Source organism: Scleropages formosus, chromosome 7 (assembly GCF_900964775.1).
Source record: "Scleropages formosus chromosome 7, fSclFor1.1, whole genome shotgun sequence".
In the NCBI taxonomy this organism is placed as follows: Eukaryota; Metazoa; Chordata; class Actinopteri; order Osteoglossiformes; family Osteoglossidae; genus Scleropages; species Scleropages formosus.
Window position 1 is genome coordinate 1,605,804 of NC_041812.1, and position 13,432 is coordinate 1,619,235.

At 41.9% G+C, this 13,432-nt stretch overlaps 1 protein-coding gene across 2 annotated transcripts in view; it reads left to right on the forward strand.

Moving 5' to 3' along the window:
- The window catches only part of piezo2b (piezo-type mechanosensitive ion channel component 2b), a 78,936-nt gene that overhangs the window by 57,357 nt on the left and 8,147 nt on the right, over positions 1 to 13,432 (forward strand). The window contains exons 22-38 of one of the 2 annotated variants that reach the window (XM_018745141.2): positions 114 to 318; positions 415 to 516; positions 608 to 773; positions 2,900 to 3,143; positions 3,411 to 3,507; positions 3,862 to 4,018; positions 4,649 to 4,738; positions 4,909 to 5,024; positions 5,669 to 5,734; positions 7,687 to 7,793; positions 8,294 to 8,392; positions 8,989 to 9,109; positions 9,231 to 9,305; positions 9,402 to 9,568; positions 10,548 to 10,735; positions 11,735 to 11,908; positions 12,664 to 13,179. In XM_018745141.2, the coding sequence (XP_018600657.1) occupies positions 114 to 318; positions 415 to 516; positions 608 to 773; positions 2,900 to 3,143; positions 3,411 to 3,507; positions 3,862 to 4,018; positions 4,649 to 4,738; positions 4,909 to 5,024; positions 5,669 to 5,734; positions 7,687 to 7,793; positions 8,294 to 8,392; positions 8,989 to 9,109; positions 9,231 to 9,305; positions 9,402 to 9,568; positions 10,548 to 10,735; positions 11,735 to 11,908; positions 12,664 to 13,179 (2,690 nt within the window). The remainder of the gene's footprint in view (positions 1 to 113; positions 319 to 414; positions 517 to 607; positions 774 to 2,899; positions 3,144 to 3,410; positions 3,508 to 3,861; positions 4,019 to 4,648; positions 4,739 to 4,908; positions 5,025 to 5,668; positions 5,735 to 7,686; positions 7,794 to 8,293; positions 8,393 to 8,988; positions 9,110 to 9,230; positions 9,306 to 9,401; positions 9,569 to 10,547; positions 10,736 to 11,734; positions 11,909 to 12,663; positions 13,180 to 13,432) is intronic. The other variant, XM_018745142.2, reaches the window with a different exon arrangement.

The window sequence follows — 13,432 nt, forward strand, 5'->3', positions numbered from 1 at the left end:
ACTGTTTAGTGAACTTCCAGCTTTTTCACTACATTCTCAAAATAATTACAGACCTGAACCACCAAAAGGATGCTTACCCCGTCTCTTTCTCTTTGTCTTAATGATCATTGAAGACATGCTTCCTGTTGGCAGTCAACGTGATTGGACAGCGGATGGATTTCTATGCCATGCTCCATGCATTCTCCCTGATTGCGGTCATGTACCGGCGGCGGAGGAAAGCCATTGCTGAGGTCTGGCCCAAGTACTGCTGCTTCCTGGCCTGCATGTTGACCTTCCAGTACTTTGTGTGTATCGGAATTCCACCAGCTGCCTGTAAAGGTGAGGCAGGAATGCTTGAAAAAAGCACTGCGTGCATGCGTATGTGTGGGAGGTGGCCATGACCTCACTGCACTGTCTGTTTCCTCTCCTGCTTAGATTACCCATGGAGGTTTCCCAATTCTACCATGAACTCTGACGTAGTAAAGTGGCTCTATTTCCCCGATTTCCTCACCAAGCCCAATCCCATGTTTCTTGCTTGTAAGTACTGAAATAGATGTGGCACTTACTGGACATGTCCTGAGAAAGGAGACTGACGGCATCACCCCTACCCCCTTATCTCCCCCTGCAGATGACTTCATGCTGCTCCTCTGCGCCTCTTTGCAGAGGCAGGTGTTTGAGGATGAGAATAAAGCAGCGATGCGCATCATGGCTGGAGACAATGTGGAGATTTGCCGTGACTTGGACGCTGCCTCCTTTAGTCTGCACAACCCGGTCCCAGACTTCATCTACTGCAGGTAAAGATATTCTGCCGTGAACATACCTTACTGTTACTTTCACTTACTACCAGTGGTATGTGTAATTAGAGCTCCAAAGACACTATTTGACATCTGAATTAAGTTGATTTATAGCACGTTTTCTCCTGGAATATGGAAGGGCTCACAGCAGCAGGTGCTACTGATATTGGAAAAAGAATACATATATACGTTTTTCATATTAAAAAAACTTGTTTGTCACTGAATGGATGTTCAAACGCCAGTACTACTAATACCATGGTATTAAGTACAGCAAATGCCACTAATACCATAGTATTAAGTAACATGTAAGGATTTCACTTTGTTTCCATCATTACAGTTACCTAGAGTAAATGGCTTTTCTTGCAGTTTGGTATTTTCATCTGGATGTATGAATAATAAGCTGGTAGTATGAACACTGTGGTCTAAAAAAATCTGTCTAAAGGCTTTCAGATTTTCCTCTTTCATTTAGGGTGAAAAGTAGTGGTTTTATTACTTCATCGTCACGTTGGTATTGCAGTAAATAGAAAGTGAACATTTATGCCACATAACCAACATTATAATTATTACTTCCAGATTCTTGTAGGACCACCTCCTCTGTCCTGTTTCCATAAGCCTACATATATGTTTTCTGGGAAGCAGTGTTATGATGTCCTCATCTTAGTATCCATAGCAACCTACCTGTCTTGTGTATCTTGGCCTTTAAGTGCTCTCTTAAGCACTTTGTTTCAGTGGGAGGCTTTGGTCTCCTCCGATTTCCCCAGCATTCCACAGAGCAAGAGAGGCCCCATCAGCCAGGCCTAATTGATTATGTACGCATCCCACTGTTTTGGTTTGTGAAGTGGATAAGTATTTTATTATCTGCCTGTCCATCACCAAGCAAGTAGAGAAAGCATCACAGAGCATCACAGAGGCCTTCTCCTCTGTCTCTCCTGTTCCTCTCTTGTTTCTTCAGATCAGATTACCGATTGCTGGGCTGAATGGGGGTTGGGGGAATCTATATTTCACAATTACTCTGTCCATCGCACACCCACGTTCTTTCACACAGGCACAATTTTCTTTTGCTTAATTCAATAAGTAGCTTTTAAGTATAGAAAAGGGATTTTTCCTAATGCGATTGGGCCTCAACGAGAGTGACAGCCATCCATTTCAGCCCATCATCTCGAGGCCTCATCGTGACCTCTAGCATTTCATCAAACCGTCCTCACAGCATGACCTGCTGCTGCGGCCTGTTACCTGGCAACTTTTTTAAAGGCCAGTAGAAGTAATGGGTCAAAATAGTACAGACGCAGCAATTGAGAGGTTAAAGAGAGGTCCAGAATACTCTTTACATCATAGAAGATCCAAGCAAATCCCTGAAGGGCCTTATTGTGGACTGCAGTTTTCCCACATTCCCACATTCACATGTACTTCACGGAAGAGAGGGAACTTCCCAGTAACAGGTAATGAGGCCCCTCCATACCAAATTCTTAGTAATGTCTCAGTGACTTTGATTCAGGAGGGACAACTGGTGCATGCAAATGCATCTGACTCTTAACAGATGTTTTTTTTTTTATCATGTCATAATTTTTGCTTATGCTGCATAAAACTTAAAGTGACTCAGTCTCCTTTAAAACAATTGAAAACAGAGACAGATGGAAAAGTTACCAGCCTTTCTCAAAGAACATTCATTGCACCTTTCAAACTGTTTTAGGATTCCAGGGAAATTTTTTTATATGGTACTTTTCTATAAAAACACACCATGGAAAATTTTGCCTTTGGGATATTACTCTATGTTCTGTTGGCTACACTTAAGATTTATGTACAAAGAATCTGGCAGTATAATGCGTAATTTTCAAACATATATGTTTATAATATTTTACATAGCTAGGTCTTTGCAGTTATATACACATACAGTATATCTTTATATAAATGTAAATGCATTAAGTCTGAAACTCATATATCTTAAAAAAAACTTTGGTGTCACAGTTCACCCACAACATCGACTGCATTTAGAGTAAAATCCAAGAAGCACCAATATAAATATGCAAAACAGTCAGAAAGAGGTCCATGGCCTGTGACATCAGACACTTCTGTACAGCTGCCCCACCTTTATTTCTCACTCACAGCTGACTCCTTTAAACCTGCAGGTCTTACCTGGATATGCTGAAGGTCATTGTGTTCAGTTATCTCTTCTGGTTTGTGCTCACTATCATCTTCATCACGGGAACAACCCGTATCAGTATTTTCTGCATGGGCTACTTGGTGGCCTGCTTTTACTTTCTGCTTTTCGGCGGGAATCTGCTCCTCAAGCCAATTAAGAAAATCCTGCACTTCTGGGACTTCCTGATTGCCTACAACGTGTTCGTGATCACCATGAAGAATGTCTTGTCGGTAAGTGGTTTGTGCCAACCCTGCTGCCACATGTGGAGTGCAGGTTTCCATATAACTGCAGGAGTTCGTGCAGCTTGGGTTCAGGTTTTAAGTTGTAATTTTTCACTAAAATTAAAACCACTGCTCTGGTTCTCCCATCTGGCAAATGATGTGCTTTTTCTTTATAAAACACACAGTGTCAAGTTGTGAAGGATTTGACCTTCTGCAGCCAAAGAGATAACACAAGATGTTAAGCAATGAGCATGAAACTGTCATTTTGTCCCTCAGATAGCGGCCTGTGGCTTCATCATCCCTTTGGTTAAAAATAATTGCTGGGTTGTCCAGTTGTTCAGTCTTGCTTGCACCATTAAAGGATACTCAGAACGTAAGTTTTGGTCATACGTAGAACTGTTCACTACAGTTTGCGCACACTTCGGTCCAGATTGACCAGACAATTGCAGAATATTTTTTTCTTTCTTTAAGTGACATGTAAAGTACTAAGAGAATTGAAATATATAAAGTATTTATAAAACTAAGATTTTAATTGCTTCAAGAAAATAAACAATAAATCTACATTGTGTCTTCTGCAGAATGCTTTGGCATTTTAGTCTGTTAAAATAGTATCTGAAAGTTTATTTCATGACTTTTATGTGATTGGCAACTCATCATGTTAATGTATTGACAGTACGACTTACTGGTACACAAGAGTGACAGCAGCGTGCTTCCCATCCTTCCACAGCTCCCAAAGATAGGTGTGAACTGCCCAAAGGCGAGGCAGGTATCATCTGGGACAGCATCTGCTTTGCCTTCCTGCTCCTGCAGCGTCGTGTCTTCATGAGCTACTACTTTCTACATGTGGTGGCCGATATCCGCTCCTCCCAGATCTTAGCCTCAAGGTAAAGTACGTTTACTCCCAGCGTGCACTCCGGCTGTTATTCTCACCTGTGATTATCCCACTCACACATGTGCTGATATTATCACCCATTCGTGCACCTGTGCATGAACACTCACGTACACACAAGGGTAGCTGGTAGTGTAGTGGTTAACACAGCTGCCTTTGGACCCAGAGGTTACAGATTTTAGTTCAACATCCAGCTGTGGTACCCTTGAACAAGGTACTAACCCTAAATTGCTCCAGTAAAATTACCCAGCTGTATAAATGAGTAAATAATTGTAAGTAGCTTAACAGCGTAAGTTGCTTTGGAGAAAAGCATCAACTAAATCTAAAATGTTGTCATACAATACTACATCTGTTCACTTATGCTTACATACACCAAAACATTCTCACTCATTCTTCTCCACTCTAATGTGCATTTTAATACAAATTCACATGCTTTCGCGAACACTCTTGAAAGCTCACAGACACGCTTAAGGATGGCCCCCTCACCACATAATCACATGCTCGTGTGCACTCTAACATATAGTTCAGTCTCACTCCACCACTGACACAAAAATGGGATCCTCACCACTCACACTGTCATCGTTTATCATGAAACATCTAGTATGAGAACTGGCTCTTTTTTCAGAGGCGCAGAGCTCTTCCAGGCCACCATAGTGAAAGCTGTCAAGGCAAGAATTGAGGAGGAGAAGAAGTCCATGGACCAGCTCAAAAGACAGTGAGATAGCTTATCTGCTCTTTTGAATGTAAAAAAGATGCCAAGTGTGCAAAAATATGGCTTATTGTTGCTGTTTTGACAAAGCGCTCTTATTTGAGATCAATGACTGCTGAAAGGTCAGGTGTCAGTGCAAAGCACATTCACTTCACTCTCTTTTCTCATCAATTTAGAATGGACCGCATTAAGACTCGCCAGCAAAAGTTTAAGAAGGGCAAGGAGAAGATGCTGAGTATGGCACAGGAATCAGGCGAAGGCCAGAAGTTTGTCCAAGAGGAGGATGATGAAGGTGTGAAACTGGGATGTACACTTACTGTTAACATACATTCCTGGTGTTGCAGAGCCCATGGTGTTTTGCCCACATCATCAGGGTGCATATAGAGCAAGATATTTACAAAAGAGATTATTTCACATACAGTATATTAACATGTATTAAGTTCCATCATATCATTATTAGACTATATACTATAGTCTTAGTTTGGAAATTCCACAGAGATTCAATGTGATTCTGTAACTGTAAAGCACACACGTAAATCTGTTGCATAACTATGGAAAATTAATTGGATCAAAGATCAAACAAGGAGTATGATTAAATAATAGCATGGAAATAAAGCAAATTAAGTTTCCACCTGTGTCACATGCCACTGAGAAATGTGACAACATATGATTTCCCTCCTTATAGTGTTTAACTTTACTTGATTGTATCGTTTCATTAGTCGTAATCAATCATTTGTATACATTTCACTGACATCTCTTCAATATGTGCTTCAATGTTATATAAAAAATGTCTTTCTACTGTTGTGGAGTATAGTATGAACTTGTGTATATGTATTAGTATTGGTGGTTTTGTATTTTTCTTTACATGTTTTAAATTCTTTAAATACTGCATTTAAAAACAAGTTTCAAATTAATATTGTAAACATTTTATTTTAGCAGAAGCAGAGAAAGCCAAGGGCAAAAAAAAGGCCTGGTGGCGTCCGTGGGTTGACCATGCTTCCAGTAGGTTCTCCTTGTCTTCTGTGAGCCAAGCCTTGTATCCTTGACCAGAATGCTGAGGGCTAACCTCACACATTCCCCTGGCTCTGCAGACACCACCAGAACTCTATGCCAACGTGACTTCCATCCGGACCTCCATCCAGACCTTATTCCTTTTCTGCCTCTATTTAAGGTTTGATGATTAAAAACAGTGGCAGCTCCTTAATGGTGAACACACAGGGAGCGCCATTTATACTGCTGGTGCGCATCGATAGCTTTCACAACACTGCCTGTCGAAAACATGAAAGCATTTCAGGGTGCCATACAGATTTGGCCACCAGCCCCAAGCTCTCCAGAAAACTAAGGAGTAAAATTTTGGGGCGTGAAACACAAAGTGAAAAAGGAAATTGAAATAAAACTTGGGCGACAGTTGTGAAAAAGCAGAATGGCTTACTTCCTGTGGAAACCAGGCGGTACTGTGTCCTGAATATCCAGATTGATGAAGGAATTTGCATTGTGGGTGAGCTGGGGTATAAATTGCTAAATAACCTTAAATAGAGCTTGCATTGCTAAATTTAAAAAGGAAATAAAATAATGTCTGAATGGCTATCTAATATGATATGATCGATGTGATCTGTGTGAAGTTTGGTTCTGAAGAGCCCTCGGTGGAGAATCGCTTCATCAGATTATAATTAGACAGTTGTCCCATCCTCGTGCTGTCTTTTTCGTAACCGTGACTCTTTGAATGCCATCACTGGCATAATCCGCTCTGTGACGGACCTCTCAGAGCACAACAGGGGAGAATGGATTGTGAGCTGAAAGGAGCACCACAAGAGCAGTTTCATCAGTGCTCTGGGTTCGAGATGAAACCCAACACCCAACTCTCACGCTTGCCCAAGGCGACTCAGCTTAAAAAGAAGTGGTTTCACATAACTCAGGGATCCTCTTCAACGTGTATCATGCATCTGTGAGGTGCCTGGCTTTATTGTGTCCCCTAGCATTGAATTAACTGCTCTTGCTGGTCCTCCAGTCCAGTCATGCTCAACCATCTCCTGCAAAAAATTTTTTTGACTGCCAGTGTTTTCTTCTTTTTTCTTTCATTTTCTTCCCTCACATTGGTAGTCACCCCATCCATTCCTCCATGTCCCGTCATTCTTTTCTGTTCAAGGGTACAAGGCAGAAATGTTCCAGAAATTAACTGTGATTTTGTAGATTTAGAGATTGTGTGCCTGGTGCTCATCATACCAGTCACACAGAGATGCACTTTATTTGATGAACATTGTCTGACAGCACTTCCTTCACTTTGATTGTGTTCTTTTTCCTGTAGTTGTGATCAGACAGTAGGCCATTAGACAGTCCTTGTTTTTATTCTTGATATGATATTCACTATTGCAGAGCAGTATGTGTAACTGCTTGTGTTTCAGTAACTAACCAATTCTGTGCCCTTTTCTCACCCACTTCTCCATTTTGATTTGTTCTTGTGAGGATTATAATGGAAATACATATTTAAGTTTATTTACAGAGTATAGCTTTTGTGTTATAGCATTAATATAACCTTGTGTTCATGTGTCACCCTGTAATTATAAGCTGAAGATGTCAAAATGAAAGAGCTCATCGCTTTCTGTTCAATTGCTGATAGAGTATTAAACATTTTTTATTGTATTTTTAATTTTTTTATTTTTTAAGTCAGTGTTAAGGCTCCGATCATGTCCTGGTGGGATGTTGGACATTTGTCTTTTGCTACTACAGTTTGTCAACAATTAAAGGATTAGTGGAACGAGTGGAATCTCTTATTGAGACATCTTGCCTCACATTGCAAGCTGTTTCTGTAGGTCTAGAAAGACAAGAGGTTCACTGTCCCACTAGGACAGGGCTGGGAATCCTTGGCCGGCGTAGAGTTTTTTGTGCTCTCGGTTGCCTGACACCCCCCTGTGGTGAAGCTGTAGTAACTATATGTGTAACACTTTGTCCCTCAGTGGTGAGAAGTGGAGATTATTACTTGTTTGAGACTGACAGTGAGGATGAAGAGGAGGAAGAAGATGAAAAAAAACAGGAAGCGCCTCCCAAGAAATCAGCTTTTCAGGTGAGGTGGACTGACAAGAGTGACAAGCTCTCTTTCACTGGTCTTGTACACTAGGCTGTTTTTATTTCTCAGCTGGGTTTAGGTGGGTTTCTTTCAATCACTTGTGCATTTTTATGTATGGAGATAATTTGTAGTCATGTTAAAATTTGCATCAGTAAAAGACCCACAATAATTGTACTGCAAAGTGAGTAAGGTACTTCACGTCCGTAATGCGACAACCCATCTGTAAGTAAGCACTGTAGTAATTGTTTAGGCTAAAAATTTTTCATGTGTTTTGTCTTAGTAGTTTTTACTTAAGCAGAATTGCATATGTCTATAGACATAAGGTAAACAGTCACATTCAGAGTGTTGTTTGTGGTTCAGTCTCTCTGTTTTTGACCAGTAACCCATGTTTTTGTCTTCAGAGCTGTACATTCCAGCCCCTGTGTGTGCTGTTCTGTGAAGCCCTGTTCCCGGCCATGTCCTGCTCTAACTCTTACTCACTTTGTCCTTCTTCGTAGAAAGCAATCCGAAAATTTGCCTCTGCTCTATTGGCTTTGCCAAGGTCAATAATTAAGCTGCCCAAAACTATACTTCAGTATGTAATCAGGGCAGCAAAGGTATTACATCAGGCGTACATTTACTGTTTTGCTCTATGTATTATTTCTCCATTATGTTCATGCCACCAACTGCATTTCCTTTCTGTAGTGGTTTACCTCCCATTATCAGAGAGGTTCAAACATTTGTGTTTTTTGTGGCTTCCCAGACGTCTCCCAAACTGAGACAAATCGCAGAATGGAAATGCAGTGAATAGTTTTTGCTGAATTGTGAGTGGTTTTGAGTTGGTTTGGTGTTCTGGGTTGTGCATCTACATCCATCTGTTTTTTCTTGTCAAGTGATGGGTTTGTCTTGGATACTTTTTTCTCCTGTGGTTTACTCCAATGTAAAAAAGCTACAGTAAACGGGCTAAAAACAAAATGAATGTACTAGTCACCATGAATAGAAATCTAAACATCATATCCAATTGGTGTATTTCAACGACATGTTTTCTTGGAGAAAACCACCCTCAAGACTGGGCTTTCTTTGCCATGATCCATCTGTATCTTCTTGAGGCTCAGTGGGTAAATTACATCTGCATTTGACCTTCAGACTTTTCGTACTTAATGTCTTCAACAGTTGCCAAGCTTTGCCTTTGAATGATGTTCCCTCTTTTCAGTTTGTATACCATGCCTGGATTGCAGACTCCAAAATTGCCTTGAAAGAACGTAGCAAAGAGAAGCGCAAGTTCTGGAAAAGGTATACAGGAAGGGGCAGAGCTAGGAAGGACAAGAAGGAAGGTATTCTTCCATTTTTCCCATTTGTAAACGTAAATTGTGAACTGTCTTATATACTGTCTTGTTCGCTGTATATGGTGAGTTTAAAAGGACACAGACGCTCAGTAGCTGTCATCTTTACCAGATCATGTGGCAATAGAGGTAGATGATCTGGGTGAAGATGGAACAGAAGAGGATTCCAAGAAGTCTGATGGACCTGGTTGGTGCAGAGATATCATACCGAAATCTTGCTGGTTCTGTAGTGGGTCTCAACAATGCTCCTGTGAAATGATCCCCCTCCGTTGTGTCCCCACAGACAACATCATTAAACGGATTTTCAACATCATCAAGTTCACATGGATCTTGTTTCTCACTACATTGGAGAGCTTCACGGCCTGGCTAAATTCCATGTGCCGTGAGCACATCGACATCTCCACTGTACTTCGTATGGAGCGTTGCATGCTCACGCGAGAGGTCAAGAAGGTACTGAAGCCTCTCTCATTTCTATTTATTCTTGTTTTTTTTTTTTTTAACTCTTGATGTACAGGCTTCCCTTGCATAGCGAGTATAATTCCCTCCCGAAAATCTACCCATTAAAATGAATACTGGCAAAACAAATACTTACCTTTAGCTTGAATGAGAAAAAATAAGGTATTCTTAAAACACAAAATGTTTGTGCATTTGTTTCTTACAATTGTGAAATTCCAGCCTTATCTTTTATGAGGGTTTAAGACCCGCATGTTCAAAATTGTTCATAAATGACAAGCGGCTTCAGCCAGTGCGTGCGTGCGTGCGTGCATGCGTGCTTGTAAGGACACTACCTTACAAGTTGATTCTCATGTTGTAATTATTGCATTCATGAACCCTCTCTGCTGGGGGATGTGGTGGCGCAGCGGGTTTGGCCGGCACCTGCGCTGTGGTGGGTCTGGGGTTCATGTCCTGCTTGGGATGCCTTGGAGTGGACTGGCATCGCGTCCTGGGTGTGTCCCCTCCCCTTCCAGCCCTGTGCCCTATGTTTTCAGGTTAGGCTCCGGTTTGCCGCAACCCCGCTCGGGACAAGCGGTTGTAGACATTGTGTGTGTGATTCAAGGTAAATCAAAATCAACTAATTCATAGAGATGGTGCTCTTGAAAAGGAACAGCTGGTAGTGTATTGGTGAGAGCTGCTCCCTTTAATCTCAAAGGTTGTAGGTTTCATTCCCACCTCCAGCTGTAGTACCCTTGACAGAAGTTGCCTAGTCTACCTAGTGTCCCAGCCACTCCTGATTGGACAGCTGTTCTTGAACATGATTTTGAATATTTTCCAGATAAATATCTGAAATCCATCATGCATCTTGTGTACATAAGTAATGGCCTACCCAGGAGGTGAACCCATGACCTGATGTTTGCAAATCCCGATCCACATTTTTCACCATCAGTGTTATAACTCTTGGCTTCTTGTGAAAATCTGCTCTCTAACGCAGGGCAACGTTCCCTCTCGGGAGAGCATCCACGTGTACTACCAGAAGCAGATGCGTATGAACGTGTCCCGTGAGTCGGGACTGGACCAGATAGAGGAGGAAGACTCGACGTGCAATTCCCAGAGTGCCATGCTCAAGCAGTACAAGATGGAGAGTCAGGACTCAATGGCCTCTCGTGATAGCATTTCCAGGTAGGGTATACCCTTGTGGCCATTAAGATAGAGCCACAGCACTGAGGGGAGGGATGAGTGTCTTCTGGAGCTGGTCGGTGATTCTCAAACACTGGAGTCACTAGTATTGCTGTCCATGAACAAACACCCTGCACCCTTATTGGATTATGTGTTCTTTATTAGACTGCTGCAATGTTTGTATTGGCTGAAAGCAAGAGATTCTCACACTAACATTCTTTATGACACCATTACAAGTCCACATCTGAGATGAAGACTGAATCTAGGCCTTTAACACCATCACGCCATGTGGGTTTGTTACTGTGTTATGAATCTGACTGTACCATTCATTGCGGAGCAACAACAGATTTACACAAGGCCTTATCTGCTTTCCACTTCATGACAATTGTTTTACATCACCATAATCTTTCTCACATTGAAACCTTCACATTGAACATTTTCCAAGTGTTATTAACCATTAGCTTACCATTATAATGGGGTGTTATAATGAGTATAATGAGGGTTTATAGTTCCATTTTTGCTCTGCTCTCACATTTGAAATGTAGTGCAAATTTGAGAAATCTGCCTTCCAAGTTTGCACTTACTACTGATATGATACTGAGACCTGTGTCATTTTCATCTGCATCATCCTATCATAACTGATAGGAGTTATGAGTGTTTATTATTCTTTACATTTTATGCTTTACAACAAATGGGAATTTTTTCTCAAAATGTGAATTTTAAGTCCATAAGGGAGAATATGTTACAGTAAGATATATATAAGCATGTATACATGCTCAGGATTTTATCTTTATCTTTAACTAAAGATTTAAGCACTCGATTCATCTGTATGTATTATAATGGCATTAAGTATGGCGCACGGTGCCATGGTGAACACTGTAATATTATGTGTCTTCCTGGCACAAAGTTCTTCCGTATGGATGGATTCCCATTTGGATATATTCCCATCCCATCTCATCCCATCCCTAACACCACTCCATCTCTCGCTGTTTGTGCTGCCAGCGCCTACACCGAGGCCACCATGCTCTTCTCCCGCCAGTCCACACTGGATGATCTGGACGCGACGTCCGAGTCCATCCCCAAAACCAGCGAGCGTGCCCGGCCCAAATTGCGTAAAATGTACAGCATGGAGATTTCCACATCCTCGGCGGACAGCGGCAGCAGCATTGTGTCCAGGTGCCTGAAGACCCCCAGCATGCACACCCACTGCTGCCCTCCCTATCCATTCCCTGGATACCCCATCCGTCAGCAATGAAGAGAATTAACTCTCCACACAAACACAACTTGCCCCTGCACTTTGTTTGTGGGTCACATTAGAAACTTGGCAGTGTAGTCCATGTCTCTGTAGGTTCGTGTACGGGATCTTTCTTTGTCTGAACTGTGACGACGAAGGAATTTTAAACAGTTCACTGTGCTTGGTCTGGTCCACTTGGTAGGACAGGAGGGTCTTTCCTTGTGTTTAATCCTCTTTTTGTTCTTCATTGTACTTTCATGTTTGTGCATGTGTGTAAAAATGCATACCATTGTCTATTCCCTGTAATCACTATTTACACTGAAGTTAACATTTCACTGCCTATGGATCTTTGTGCAAAAAAGATTATATGTATGGAGTTCTAGAACCTGGTTATCTAAATGCTTTTTTTTGTGTCTCTGTATGCTTTGGTTTCTCACTATGTGTTCATGTGAGTGTTCTGTATCTCTCTGTGTGTAACTGTAAGTCTCTGTCCGTACCTGCATGTGTCTTAATGTACATGTAGTTTTCCTACTTAATCTTTTGCTTAGCACAGCCGCTTAACTGATGTTCTGTATATATAATTTGGGTATGTGACCTAACCTCGTCTTATTTCGTTCACAGCATCTGGTTTGAAACAATGGCTCAATAGTGTTAATCTCAGCTGTTGATACAGCCATGTCCTGTTTCTGTCCGACAGCGAGGCCACCCAGTGCATCATTCTGTCATCACGCCAGGGTACTGCAGAGACCATTGAGGAAGTGGAGGATGAGCAGGAACCTGGCGATGATGAGCAAAGCCAGTGGAGACCCACAGAACAAAATGCAGAAGGGGAGCAAGACCCATGGTGGCCTGGAGAACCAGGTGTAGAGGAGCTCAAGCCAATGGGGGAGAAGGAAGAAGAGGAGGAGGAGGGCTATGAGCTTAACGATGATGACTGTTGTCTGAAGGTGGATGAGTGCATGGCCCAATCCTACACCCCTGACACAGATGCCCCCGCCACCTGCACTGATGCAACATACCCAACAGACGCAGACGTGCCACCCTCTTATAGCAAAGCTGTCAGCTTTGACCACATCTCGGTCAGCTCGGATGAGGATGGAGACAGGCGGCTCATGGTCATGACTCCTGATGAAAGTAGATCAGACTACATGGACGATATCCCTCTTCCTTCCCTCACCCATGAGCTGACTGCCAGCGAGCTGCTACTCAACAAGTAAGTTTGCTGTTTGACACCATACAGTATCTGAATTTATGGGTCGTGTGTGGATCACATTGGATTGTTACATGAATGACATTGAAAATCCTGTTTTATTTGATTTTTTAACGTTTTTGTGCTGATCCTGCTATTTAGTCTTCTTCCTTTTTATTACAGCCAGCTGGGTAGGTTTTTATGCCAGTTTATGGCTTGAGAGATATTACTTGATATCCCGCACTTTCTCCAAGAAAGTGCAAAGAACTTGTTTCAC